This window comes from Haliotis rubra, unplaced genomic scaffold (genome assembly GCF_003918875.1).
Source record: "Haliotis rubra isolate DU_JTF1 unplaced genomic scaffold, ASM391887v1 Scf392, whole genome shotgun sequence".
In the NCBI taxonomy this organism is placed as follows: domain Eukaryota; kingdom Metazoa; phylum Mollusca; class Gastropoda; order Lepetellida; family Haliotidae; genus Haliotis; species Haliotis rubra.
The window spans coordinates 548,337-563,474 of NW_025767071.1; the positions used below are offsets into that span (position 1 = coordinate 548,337).

Below are 15,138 nucleotides of genomic sequence, written 5' to 3' on the forward strand. Positions count from 1 at the left end.
TACTACGTAATTCAGAGCATGAAGGTACAATTCAGTTAAAGTTTTATGGCCTATTCTTAACATACGGATCGTCTTAAGACAAGCAAGAATTATGTTCTATGAAAGTCTTTATGATTTCTTTCTTCTGCCCACAATCTATCGATGGATTCAAGCAATTAGTGTGAGTCAGGATAAAGAACCATATGTATTTTCTAAAGTAGGGCTCCAGATAATTTTTCAACATCAGGAGTACATACTCCTTATGTTTTCAATATAGGAGTACTGGAAAAACTTAAGAGTACATTTAGAGTACTGAATGGAATTTAATGTCGTATCAGTAATCTTGTTTTTCGTTTCATATATGCACCACAACATTGCTACTCTTGTGTAAACAGGTCAAGAAACAATTAAAAAATACTGTTTCAGATAAATACGTCTGTAAATGATTCTAAGACCATACGCCATTGCTGTGGTGCGTATCTGCTACATTTTCTGTACTGTATCCTGAATAATGTTTCCTTATCCTGACTCATGATTATTGCTTATCTCCCTTCTCCTTCGACAGTTGAATCCTATTCAAATTCACTGAAGCGCTCATACAATCACTCATCCTGAGTTACCTCCCTTGTTCCCGCCAAAACCGGTCCAGCTCTTATCACTGTCTCCTTCTTTGCCTCGCGATCCTTACGGGTCCTATTTGCGGCAGATATCCTTTCATTTCGGCCTTATATTATAAATTTGTGGCCGCAGATTGTATTTAGATTCATATTAGATGCTTCTATATGTATAATATGTAAATGTAATTGTTTTCACTCCGTTGCAGGTGTGTGTTGTTCAATGGTGGCATGTCAACAATGCGGATTGAGACTATCTGCGTTTGATCCATGTCTTGTTTGCTCCTCTTGTGCATGTTCTTTTGTATTACGACGTCAATATTGTATTAATTTATCACCACAATTGTTTGCTAAATATTTATCAGCCTGCTTACACAGGACAATAGATAAACAGCATCATGTCAACAAGTCAGCGGTAAGGGGTTGCTCTCATATAATGTATAGTAATATGTCACAACACAATATGAAAAATTTCCCAGGAATTTCTCCCGTTTGTGTCACGCTTTCAGAAACAGCTACACAGTCTACCTCCAAGAGAAAGTCACCTCAGATATAGGAGACTGAACTACAACATCTAGTGAGAAAGAAACGATCGTCTAGATTGTCTGCAAAATCTACATCAACAAGATCTATGTCGTCTATATCTACTAGATCATCAGATACGCCTATGACATTTGAGAATGCCATATCTAGACTTGATAGATCACCACCGGTTTTAGAACCGCAGATCATCTTGACTACATCTCAGACTACATCTACTAGTACACCTAGAGAGTTAGCGAGCTCAGGTTCGCAACAACATTCATCAAAATCGTCATCGTCGAGAAAGAAACATTCGTCCCAGCATAGATCAACTACTACCACATCAGGGCTCGTGAACCCTTCCACTACTACATCAGGGTTCGCGAACCCTTCTACAGACAATCAACATAGATTGTCACATACGTCTCATACTTCGACAACATCTACTGATCATTCAACCTCTATAAAGTTTGTGAAAGGCTCTTCAAACTAAGCAACTGTTGCGCTACAGACAGAAAGAGATTTTTCATCTGACGGTGGGTTCGCGAACCCTCAACAACAGAGAGTTTCATTTCATCAACAGAGAGATACAAATCAACCTTTCGCGAACCCGTCAGGCTGAACAAATCTACCAGTAGATCAAGATTTTGTAGCCAGTATTACACGCCAAGTAGTCTTGGCTATGCAACAACGATCATCATCAGATAATCAACAGACAATTATGCATGGTACATCAATGAATGATAACATTCACGAGGAGACACCCACCTCGGAAACGAGTTTTCCAGAACCCAAGGAATCTACAATTTATCCAGATGCGGAGGTATTATCTTGGATAACAGATGGGTTACCAATTGCTTCACCAACGCACAACGAGAATTCAGCAGAGACTTATCTTTTTGTAGATGAGGATCTTGAGACTTTAACTGTACCACCTATTAAACCTGTATCACAGGTTTCATCGAACCTCAAGTTAGCATTCACGAATGCTATGAGACATCAAGGTCAACGCACACCATCATTTAATGCGAGGAAATTTCCACTGCATAGTATGGAACCATTTTTCAGAGGACCAGAGATTGATGATGATTATTATCTCATCAATGAATCCAAATCACACACTTACAAAGTAGAAGACAGGAAGTTGGCCAACTCAGATACGACAACAAGACGTATTTTCTTCGGATTAGCCAGATCTAGAGCCATAAATGAAACTCTAATCAACAACTTCAAGAATCCGAAAACAGAAAGGATGATATTATCAGCCTTGGTTACACAAAAGAAGGATCAGGAATTTATGTCTGATCATTTAGTATCAACATCAGCGGGATTAACCCTACTTCATCGTCAAGGTCTCCTCGCATCTTGCAATTGGCCAGATTTTCATTTTAAGGCACTTCTACGACAACCATGGGCTGCATCCATATTGTTTGATGGAAGTATAAGATCAACATCAAGAGAAGTATGCCAAGACAACAGAGATCAGATGCTTATCAGATCTATGCAGACGATGAATAACATGTACCAACAATTGTCACGTAGAGGACAATTTCGTTCGAAATTCCCAGGCATACAAAAAGCCAAGGATAAGAGAGCAACTGGACCTCGAGGAGGCAAAACAGCTAATTTTCGTCGCCATATGACACCTCAAGAGGAGTTAATGAAGATTAGCTCCGGACCAACTGGGTCGTCCCTCCCCCAGTCGTTCCAGTGAAGCCCACATCAGTAGGGGGACGTCTAGGTTTGTACTGGAAAAATTGGGAAATATTACAAAACGACTATGTGGTACAAGTATTACGAGAAGGCTACAGGATTCAACTCAAGGCGAGACCACCTCTCACTATCACGCCATAAATACATCATTATTAAGACCGACAACGCATCAATCTATCAGAAGCCATCAATTCACTACTGACAAAGAATGCAGTAGAGATTATAGAACAGCACAACCTCACGCCAGGATTTTATTCCCCAATATTTCTAGTACACAAAAAGAACTCCACAGAGAAGTTCAACCTAGACTTTCTACTTAAACCACAGAAGTTCAAGATGCTTCACCTACCTCAACTGAGACATCTAATAAGACCCAACGATTATCTAGCCAGCATAGATTTACAGGATCAAGGAAATATCTACGATTCCTGTATCAAGGGAAACACTATCAGTGGAAAGTACTCCCCTTTGGAATTTCCTCGACCCCGTGGCTATTTGCACGTGTCACAAAACCAATTGTAGCGTTTCTACATCAGAGAGAGGTTCGCAGTGCCTTTTACCTAGACGACGGCATTCAGGCACATCAATCAGCAAATCAACTCAGACATCAGCTAGATTTGACAATTCAATTACTAACTCAACTAGGATGGTTAGTCAACAGGATAAAATCGGAACTATGTCTGTCACAGGAATTACAATTCCTCGGAATCAAGTTTCTCACCAAAGAAAATCGCATTGTAGTTCCACAGGAACTATGGGAGAACATACAGAAATGTCTACACACCGCCTTGAACAAACCTCTACTGATAAGAGACTGGCAGAAAGTGTTGGGCCTCCTAACGTCAGCTCAATCCCTAACTCGCAGAGGAAGGTTACAGCTATGTCCAATTCAGCGTTTCTTGACACAACATCTAGACAGTCTACTCATTCCTCAACATTTGAAGGAATACCTAATGTGGCGGACAAACATGTCGAACGTTTGCAACAGGACTTATTTGCAAAAGCCGGCATACAGACTGCATCTTTACGTAGATGCATCCCTACAAGGATGGGGAGCACACTTCAACAACAAAGTCGCCTCAGGAGTTTGGTCACCAAATGAAAAGAAATTACACATAAGTCAACTAGAACTCAAGGCAGTTATAGAGGCGATTCAGCATTGGGCACATATACTCAAGAATCAAGTTCTCATGATACACACAGACAACTTAACAGTAGCTTTTTATATCAACCTACAAAGATCAACAAAGTCAGCTGCTCCACTAATACTAACATTTCAACTATTCAATGTAGTAGACAACCGCAATGTGGATAAGAGCTTGTCACATCCCGGGAGTGAGAAACGTCTTAGCAGACGCCTTATCCAGACCGATGAGACCATCTCCTACGGAATGGAAACTACATCCGGAAGTGTTTCTACAGATAATAAGAAAACAAGGTTGTCCTCTCATAGACCTATTTGCAACAAGATTCAATCATCAGATTGTAACGTTTGTCTCACCAGTACCAGATCCGCTAGCATGGGTGACAGACGCCCTCGCCATATCATGGGAAGGTCTACATGCGTAAGCATTTCCGCCACCGATACTACTACCACAGGTCCTACACAAGATCGCTCAGACCAAAATCCTACAACTGACTTTGGTCGCGCCTTACTGGCCAGCGAGAACATGGTTTCCAGACCTAATAGGCTTATTTAGAGAACCAATGCTAAAACTTCCAGATTGGCCGAATCTACTGATTCATCCTCACACAAAACAACTTCACAGCAATCCAACAAACCTCAGGCTACACGTATGGAACGTATCACGCACTGCTTGAGGAAAAGAGGTTATTCTACAAGAGCTGCTAAGGCAGTTACACTGGCCTTAAGACGTTCAACTCGTAATCTTTATGATGATAAATGGAGAAGTTTTGATCAATTTGCTACACACAAAGGATTTTCGGCTACGGAAGCAACACATCCTCAAGTAGCAGAATATCTCTGCCATCTGAGATTAACTAAACATCTGAAAGGATCAACACTTTCAAAGTACTCACCAGCAATCAGCTCGGTGATCACCATGAACTCGGGAGTTAAACTCACTAAAGTTCCTGAACTAGTGGTATTATTGAGATCGTTTAAACTAGAGGATCAACAACAGAAGTTTAGAGCTCCAGCATGGGACCTCAATGTTCTACAACATCTCACAAGGGATGATTATGAACCTTTACGAGATGCAACTTTTGAGCTACTCACTCAAAAAACGATGTTTCTCCTTTAGCCACATCAGCTAGAATGTCAGAAATACATGCTCTTGACTTTGCACGAACTAGGTTCGACACAGGAGAGCATGCAGCAGTCCATCTAGGACTGAGATGGGATTTTATAGCAAAAAATCAACTCCCTGGTCAACCAGATCGTCAATTTCATGTACCAGCACTATCATCAATCCTTGGACATCAAGACACAGAGGATTTATCCTTATGTCCAGTAAGAGCATTAAATATTTACTTACAATGGACTACTACGAGAAGGAGAAAGTTTAAACGTCTCTTCATTCCTTTATCACCGCCACATCGATTGAGGTCTCATGAACCACAATATCCTTTTGGATTAGAGCAGTCATATTGAGAGCCTACAGAGCAGCAGGATTACCTCCACCTACAGCATGTAATCCACATGAAATAAAAGCATTTGCATCGACACTCGCATTACATGGAAATTGCTCGTTATCATCTATCATGGAAGGCTGTTTTTTGGAGATCTGACACAGTGTTTGCTAATCACTATCTACGAGATATTGCTACAGAGGATGTATCAGGCATTCACCAGTTTGGACCACTGATAGTGGCTCAACAGCTCACAAATCCAACCAGACATTGAGAACTCACCCTCACTTGTAGATGCTAGGCAACTGTCCCGTTGCCACCAGCAGAGAGTCCATGCCCACCTGTCTTACTTGAGAAGTCAGAACATGAGTGATATAAACCTTGTTAAGTAATAGTCCTTACTGAACTTACGGGTTGCGATTCCAGTTTCGGTAATAGTCCTTACCTTAAAGGTCACATGCAATGTAAAACACAACTTTGCAGATTCTGATACCTTTCGGTATGGACTTACCAAAACAAATCATCAAAAATGCAAATTCAACTCATTAAGTTGAAAAATAACGCAATGAAAAAAAACGACTGAAATCGTAGTTCAAACGATTCACTAATTTTCCCCCAGAGCTTGGGGGAATTCAAGTGGTTTCAACAGCTGGGCTGCGCTCATAGCACGTGCGCAGTGAAATAGGTTCACGCAGCTTGGAAGCGGGTTGTCCGGTTAATACTCGGTGAAGGCTTTGGTGTGAGCTATTTTTCTAATGTTTTGTTGATATTTCACAGGCGCGAGCTTTTTATATGTTATGACAGTAGATTAACTGTTTATATAATTTCATTTGTCTATTTCACCACACGTTTTTCTTACCGAGTCACTTTCTCAGTTCGATACTTAAAAGCAATGTCATTTTTTAGCGTTGACAGAATTTCTAACTGTGATATAGATATGTCGTTGTCACAGACAATACTCAATGTCTGTTTTATTGACACCTATGTGTCTGCCTGCCTGTCTGCTAATGACCATATTCAATACACAGCTGCGATCACTGACCACATGCAATTTGAACTTAACACCAATCAGGCTATACACCATAAACAAAATGCATTGATTTATGGCCCGAGTTCGGTCTCTGTCACATTATGTAATTACACAGACAGGCAGGTGTGATACTTGAACTCATGACATGGTATGATGTCTGTTGATTGCAAAATGTTATACACAAAAAATGAGCATGTATTTACAAAACCCAACATCTCTATATATACACACACACAATGAGCCGTGAGGGCATCTGCAAATGAACCAGCCGTTACACTTGAGTGCACACCCACCCGCTCTGACTGGGTTCGGTATCCTGGCTGCTTCGTTTCTTGGGAAGTTAACCCAAGTACACAATATTGCACTTTTGATTTGCGATTGTACGCTTTTAATTTTGTTTATATGTTTTTTCATAACCAGGAATGTATATTATATGTCATGAATAAGTGATAATTGTGTTTTAATTATGTTTGATTTTTTGGTTGCATGTGACCTTTAACATATTGGTCGTTTTGAAATATCTAGCATACTAGATTATCTAAAACCACAAAATCTATAAGATTTACTTACCTTAATCAGTTAAGAGTAGGTGGTCCCCCTATATGACAAATTGACAATTGAATGCTGCAACAAGAGTGTAAGGTTATAGTCTCAACAAACGATTCTTGTTTCTTGTTACACCGCAGTTTATTTCCATCATAATGCGTTTCATTACTTGAACAGTATAAGTCATTCAGCGGGTTCAAGCTGAAACCATACAGAACCTGATTTACCAAATGTTGCATAAACGTACACCATGAATAATTGTTTAGGCTCAAATACACTGTCGACACATCTGTTTACATTTTAAAGTTACCACAATTCTACAACTAATACAGCAAATTCGACAACAATTCTCCCGAAATGATGACAATGCATGACTCATATGAAGGGTACTTACAAATTTAGTGGCAGAATCAGTTTGGTTTCATTCTAATTGCATCAGTTTTGCTCCAAAGACGATGCTCGTCACCGAAAAACAGGCCATGTGCGTTTTCGCCTTCCTGCCTGCCTCCTTGCTTAACCTCCCCGCAGTTATCTCCCCTAGAAGTCACCAATCCCACAGGAATTATCTCCCTTAATACTTCCAACTGCTCTACACTGTCACCAAGACCTTTAAACTAGGGGAATTGAAATTACAATTTCAGTCAAAGTTAAAACTGACTTATTCAGGCTACAAAGAGTTAACAGGGGGTAAGCGATCAGACTGTATATAGACAGCCACAGTGAATCCCGTGGGTGGCTGACCCACCACCTATTCCGTCGGATTCCATAAGCAATAATCATGAGTCAGGATAAGGGAAAATATGTAATTTTTATGATAAAATTATTATTTTTATACTTATCCTGACTCATGAGGTAAGCCCTCCCGACTGTCCCCAATCTCAGCATTATGGTCTTCACTGTAAGTCACAATGCGGGCATATTTCGGAGAGAGTGATAAGAACTAGTCACAGGTCACGTGGGACCGGTTTTGGAGGGAACAAGGGAGGTAACTTAGGGTGAGTGATTGTTCGAGTGCTTCAGTGAATTTGAATAGGATTCAAGGTTTCCACTCAACCGTTGAAGGAGAAGGGAGATAAGCAATAATCATGAGTCAGGATAAATATAAAAATAATAATTTTATCATAAAAATTACAGTTTTTGATCTGTACATACGCTGATACGGCCCTTATCTGGAGCCCTGTTAAAGTATAAATATCATTTATACTCATATACTAAAGTACCCCACTCAACCATCCCCGCTCTTTAGTATTCGTTGTTTTGTGTACGATTTTGAAATAATGGAAATGGATAGAATGATGAGTCTATGGCCAATGTGCATCTCAAGTGAGATATTTTTTACTCTAAAAATTGCATTTTTGTTTAATTGTTGATAATTTCGTGCTTTCAAGTTTACACAGATTCCCGAACGTTGGTTGGTTGAGAGAGCGGTCATGTGATCTAAATTTCAAGGTTCATTACTCTTGAACCCCTCTAATCGTTCATACTTGTGTAAACACCGTTCATACGTGTGTGAACGTTTTTCGCTTCGGTTTCAAGGACCCCCAATAATTGGTGATACCAATTTCGCGAACGAACCTGTTTCAAGTCACCCCAAGTTTGGCAATGTCACTACCAAACGGATTGCTGAACATTGTTCCTTTTCACAGGAGTTTAATGTCTCGCAGTTTTTGGGTTCATCCGGCGGTTTTCTGCCCCCGAGGTCTGTTTAACAACTGCTCAATAAATTTCACAATAAACAATCACAAATAAATAGAATACAACAAGATCTGTTTCCTATTAAGCCGCCGCACAACCGAAGTCGGTCAGTGTATTATTACGCGGTCAAACAAGGTATTTACAAGTGAAAAGGTACAATGCCAGTTTGTTAAAATGGTATTGTTATTGCTTCTGATATTTGTTTCTGTTTGATACTGTTATTGATTATACTTATTGAAGCAGTTTCAAACCTCATAATGAATTTGTTGTTATATTTTAAAGATCGAATACTTTGAGAACTATTTCTTCAAGGGTTGGGATACATGTGTATAAAGAAATCGCTGTGTATACAAACATCGCTGCAATACAATACGTTCTTGAACCGAATGGCATTACAACATTTTACAGGTATTAAAACACACTAAACAATGATCATCTACAAGTGGGTGGAAAGCGTATGTGTAAACTTCAAAGTCGCGAGAAATTATAAGAATTGAATGTCAGTTTGTGTGTTTGCACTGAAAAATCGAACGATGTCAAAGCGTTGTTCAAACTCTCGCGTGAACTTCATTTCCAGAACTCGTTCGTTCACACGAGTTTTAACACCGCTTTGACATCGTTCATTTTTCAGTGCAAACACACAAACTGACATTCAATTCTTAATTAACATTACTGATAAATAGTTCAAAACTTTTTACGGTATCAGGCAGCTACTGAATAGATGCTTATGTTACTCAGTAATAAAAATCTTTCAATTTTTACTCTTCCCTGGGAGACATTTTCTTAAGTGTAGGATTTGTGTCCAGTGCAAAAAAAGTGATTAGTTTTCTTTAATACCTTCACATTGTGAGAATCGGCTTATATTTGACTATGAGAAGGTTATCTTTCAAGGGTATTGCTTTCAAAACTGTCTATATTGCTTTGTCAAGCTATTGTGAGTATGTACACCAAACAAGTACTGTAAGTGTATTTCTATTCAGTTGACTTTCAGTTTTCACTACTTTAGACATCATGTTTAACCTTCTGAGGAATGAAGTGAAGTCCAATCTAGTATAGTTATGCTTATGCTTGTCTCTGAAAGCATGTCTGAGTCAACGATCCTAGAGTGTGGTGTACCCCAGGGCTCAGTCCTTGGGCCGCTTCTCTTTGTGTTATACACAAACCCTTTGGAGAAGGTCATTGATAAGTTTGATCTGAATCACCACGCATTTGCAGACGACCTCCAATTGATGGATTCCTTCAAACCAGAGGATGTACAAATAGCCAGATCAAGAGTGAGTCAGTGCACGAAGGCAATTAGTTCATGGATGATGACAAATGAGCTGAAGCTCAATGATGATAAGACTGAGGCAATGTTGATTGGCACATCGCAACGTCTGAAAAGGATAAACTCTACGGACATCACAGTAGCCAACTCAGATATCCCACTTTCATCCAGTGTAAAAAACCTAGGTGTTTATCTTGATCCTTGTCTCACCATGGAGCAACATGTCAACCATCTCTGTAGAGTAGGCTACTTCCATCTCCACTCTATTGGTAACATCCGCCATCTTGTAACCACAGATGCTGCTAAAGTTCTCACTCAGTCACTTGTTCTCTCCAGGATTGACTATTGCAATAGCCTACTGTTTGGAATCTCCAATGATCTTCTCTTCAGACTTCAAAAACTTCAGAATGCTGCCGCCAGAGTTGTCACTAAAACATCCAAATGGACTCACATAACCCCAATCCTCCACAGTCTGCATTGGCTGCCGGTTGAAGCAAGAATTCATTTCAAGATCTGCACTCTTGTTTTCCGCTGCAAACACGGCCTAGCTCCTCCATACCTCTCTGAGATGTTGTCAACATATATGCCTGCCCGTTCTCTCCGATCTCAGAATCAACATCTTCTCTCAGTTCCCCAAGTTCGTCTCAAACACTTTGGCCATAGGTCATTCATATTTGCAGCACCAACCCTATGGAACAGTCTTCCTACTCACATAAAAAATGCTTCATCCCTAGAAGCATTCAAATCGGGACTCAAAACCTTCCTCTTCAAAAAAGTCTACAACCTATAACTGCGAAATATTCTCACGGTTATTTTTGGCTAATTGTCATATCTTCCTCTTGAACTCTAGTGACTCTTTTTATATGTAGCGCTTTGAGCATGCTCTGGATGGACTATGGCGCATAAGAAATATCCGTTTATTATTATTATTATTACATCACCCTTAGTTTGTTTGGGGTGGTGAGGTAGCCTAATGGTTAAAGTGTCCATTTGTCATGATGAAGACCTGGGTTTGATTCCCGACATGGATACAATGTGTCAAGAAGCCCTCTTCTGGTGTTCTCCCCACTGATATTGTTGGAATATTGCTAAAGTGGCATAAAACCATACTCACTGACTTAGTTTGTTTTGTTTGCTTTGTGAAACAGTAGAGAATTGGTTTGAAATCAATTGGTTAGAGAGGCAATCTGTTATGTTGTTGTTATTCAGACTTCTTAGTGTACCCTATAACTGTAACAATGGACAGCTGTTTTGTGTGAATGATGTCAGTGAAAAGTAAGAAAGGTTTTAAATAAATTGAATTCAGTAAAGTTCAGTCAGTTTTGGAGTAGATCAATGGTTTATGTTGAAACACACAAAAGCAACTGATTTTTCTTTTGCATTTTGTGCAGCTGGCTATAAATTTCCTTTATGACTGCAAGATAACTGCAGGCTCAAACATTTAATATTGTGTTAACACATTGTATGTTCCAGAGATCTGTCTGACATTGGGTGCTACGTGAAGGTCATTGATGGTTGTCAGGAGCTGGACAGAGAAACCAGGTTAGATCCATGGGGACATTGTTAAAGCAAAAGTGTGTTTCTGTAGCAGTGTTTGAAACAAGCTGATAACTGCAGAGTGCTTTCAGCTCGCATGTCTTTTTCTGCGACAGTTCTGCTTCAGGGACCACATTGTGGGTTCACTTTTACCATGTGACTGGATGTTTTACTTGACTGTAAACAATCACAGTTGTCCTGAAATAAGCAGACAGTGCTTTACAGATTGTTTTGCCTAATTATGTAGACCAACCATTGCGCCATACATACAGCTTTTCTCATCAGATCATGTGACTATTGCCAGCTCTCTGTATGGATTCATCATCAGCTCAGATGATACATATATGCAAATAGAAAGAGATTTTCATGTTTTAGGATATATTATCTCAATGAAAGTTAAACAGTTTTACCATATCCTGACTCATATTTATTGCTTATCTCTTCTCTTACTGGTATTAGAAACTCAAGCCTCTGTGTTCGCAAGAACAAAAAAACATCTCACCCGAATGCAGCCTCAGCCTTGGTCTGTCCACCCGAATGCAGCCTCAGCCTTGGTCTGTCCACCCGAAAGCATGTTACCCGCCTGGACTTGTCACTCTCGCTTTTGTACCATGATAACAGCTGGGGAAATTTCACAGTGCCATCGTAATCCAAGGCATCTTTTAAAAATCAACATTTTTTAATAACATATTTTGCTTGTATTGCTTCATTATCTGCTGCAGATATTGATCAGAGTAAAGCAAAGAACATTATGCGGAAGGAAAGCAGCTCTTCAACATCTTCGAGATTGGCAGCAATGTCTATGGACAGTTGCATGAAGGGATCCATCTTCATGAAGCCCTCAGAAGTCCCATTAGTGAGGCAGCAAATGGTGCTTGCCAGAACGTCTCAGAAATCGACTTCTAAGTCGCAAAAGCCCAACACCTGCGTGAAGCACGAGAGCTTCGTGCACCCCATGACCTTCATGCTGCCTATATCATTCGTGCAGGATTGAAGAATCAACCCTCTTTCCAGCACCAGAACTTCCAGCAGGTGCGGAGCTTTGCGCAGCCCATGAGGTTCTAATGGAGGACGATCCATCAATGAAGAGGCTGTAGGTAACCTGTCTGCTATATGTGTAAGCAGCTCTTGATCATCATAAATAGACGTAGGCCCTTGATGCTTTGAGGTCACCTCAGCTGCAGAAGATTAGTAGATTAAAAGATGTAGTAGGAAAGTGCTGTAAGGGTTTGGAGCCCTTGATGAGTTCGGTGAGATATCTATTTATGATGATCAAGAGTTGCTTACGCAGATAGCAGACAGGTTACCTATAGGCTCTCCATCAATAAATCGTCCTCCGTAAGGTACTTACAGTATCTCAGGTTATAACCTTGAGCCTTTCTCCTTACCAATTCTGGAGCAATGTTACAGGTTGTGAAAAACCTTAACACTTCCTTAAAAAAAATGAAATCACCGTTTGTTCCTAGTTGCAGAGACTCCCACCACCACTCATCAATATACAGAAATTCCCGCTTTTTGGTATGACACTTTTTCTATGGGCACCTGAGCTTAATGATGACTGTATTCTGCAAGCCTTTTTCGATCTAACCATGTTGTGATCTATCAACAAGGCCATGGTCGTGCATCTCATGCAAGAGTAGATTCTCTGGCAAAGGATAAGAGATATTTCGACAAGAAGCAGCCCTTTAGGAAGCTGTACAAGAAAACAAGGGCCAGGGGAATAGGTCTTACCGGTGAAGGGGCACACTTGGGCAGATGGGAACTTCCATGCCCAGTTGTTCAAGTCATGGATTCACCAGTATGGGGAAGACTTCAGAACTAATAGCCAAAATGGGAGCTTCTGAACGACATATTCGTCACAACCACCCTAAGGGGTGGCTGCAACATTCCGATGTTCGTGGCACCACCACTCATACTTCATCCTCCACACTAGCGCTACATGGCAATTGCTCCATCCCACGATTATGGAAGGATTGTTCTGCCCAATCAATATCTCCGTGACTTCGCTACTGAGGATGTGAAGGGTATACATCAATTCGGACCCCTACTGGTCACTCAACAGCTGACAGTACCCAATCAGAGATGAGGGATAAAACCAGACTCACCAATGTCACACAGACTCATAAAAGTCAGGTTACCGATCATAACCACAGACTGAGAGTCCATGTGCCTGTTTTCATAAGAATTAAGAACATAAGTGATGATGGATTGTGTAAGATTACAGATCTGGCTAGCTATTCTCAAAATATTCGTAGCCATACAAACTTCTTAAGCCCATTCTTAACACATTGAATTGGCTACGATCAAAGTTAAGAATTCTTAGGGCTACGAACATTTTGAGAATAAGGGCCCAGTTTCTTAACATGCTAATCACTCGTAAGCAGCTGGAATCTAATTCTAAGCGTGCTTAAAATCCACTGAATCAATAAGATTCACTACTTCTCTCATGAGTTTTGAGACAGTGCCCCTATGGATGAAGGATGCAGATGTCCAAAAGTATGAAGAAGGGCTAATAGAACAGAGGATCCCGCAAATGGTGGATCTTACACCTACTGTGGGATTCACGCAGTTAGTATGAGTCAGGATAAAGTAAAATATGGATTATTTTTTTTATAAAAGTATCATTTATACTTATCCTGACTCATTCGCTTACAGTGCCCACCCATCCGTCCCAGTTATCCAGTTTTGGAATACAGTTGATAAGGATTAAAAACGAGAGTGACAAGTCCAGGCTGGTCAAGTGCTTAAGGGTGGATGGACCGAGGCTAGGGCTGTGTTCAGGTGGCATGTTTTTCTGTTCTTGGGAACAGAGGCACTGGAGTTCCCACTACCATTTGGAAAAGAGAAAAGATAAGCTATCAGTATGAGTCAGGATAAGTACAAAACATATTTTTATCCCCCCAAAATACATTTTCATGACATATGGTAATGAAAAAATGTAGAATCTCCCAAATTTAACAGATAAAAAGTACATGGATGGAGATGTTAAGAAACACAGAATTGTCTATTTACTGAGCTCTCAACTGGCAGTCTTGTTGACATTTTAAATTGTCCACTACATAAGCAGGTGAAACACATGGAGACGTATTAAGTTGTTATCTTTGACTGCAAATTTAAATGCACACTACTTCACCAGGTGAGCAACAGTGCTCTGACACATTTTTGTAGTTTCTAAGGCAACAAGTTTGACTTATATATATGCTGAAAGTGAAGTCTATTATCTTTGAACATAACTCACAGACACTTTTTTCATCTGCATGAAAATTGTTTTTGCAAAAGATGTCTTACGTCATATACAGGATTCCACATACTGTTGGAGCCTTTTACTCAATCTCCTTTTTCTCCTGAGCCCAGGGGGGCGGTGGGGTAGCCTAATGGTTAAAGCGTTGGCTCGTCACGCCGAAGACCCGGGTTCGAATCCCCACATGGGTACAATGTGTGAAGCCCATTTCTGGTGTCCCCCGCCGTGATGTTGCTGGAATATTGCTAAAAGCGGCATAAAACCAAACTCAGTCAGTCAGTCAGTCCTGAGCCCAGAATAAGGTATTTTTTCACCAATCTGTACTGTAGACACAGGGGTTGAAAAATACCATTGCCCGAAGCCAGAGTCGAGTGGAATTCTCCGGTTGGTCAAGTAAATATCC

General features: G+C 40.3%; 1 protein-coding gene across 1 annotated transcript in view; it reads left to right on the plus strand.

Annotated features, from left to right (window-relative positions):
* The window catches only part of LOC124286827 (protein FORGETTER 1-like), a 327,576-nt gene that overhangs the window by 62,234 nt on the left and 250,204 nt on the right, over window positions 1-15,138 (plus strand). Inside the window, 1 exon segment of the mRNA XM_046723267.1 lies at window positions 11,432-11,500. Coding sequence (XP_046579223.1) covers window positions 11,432-11,500 — 69 coding nt within the window.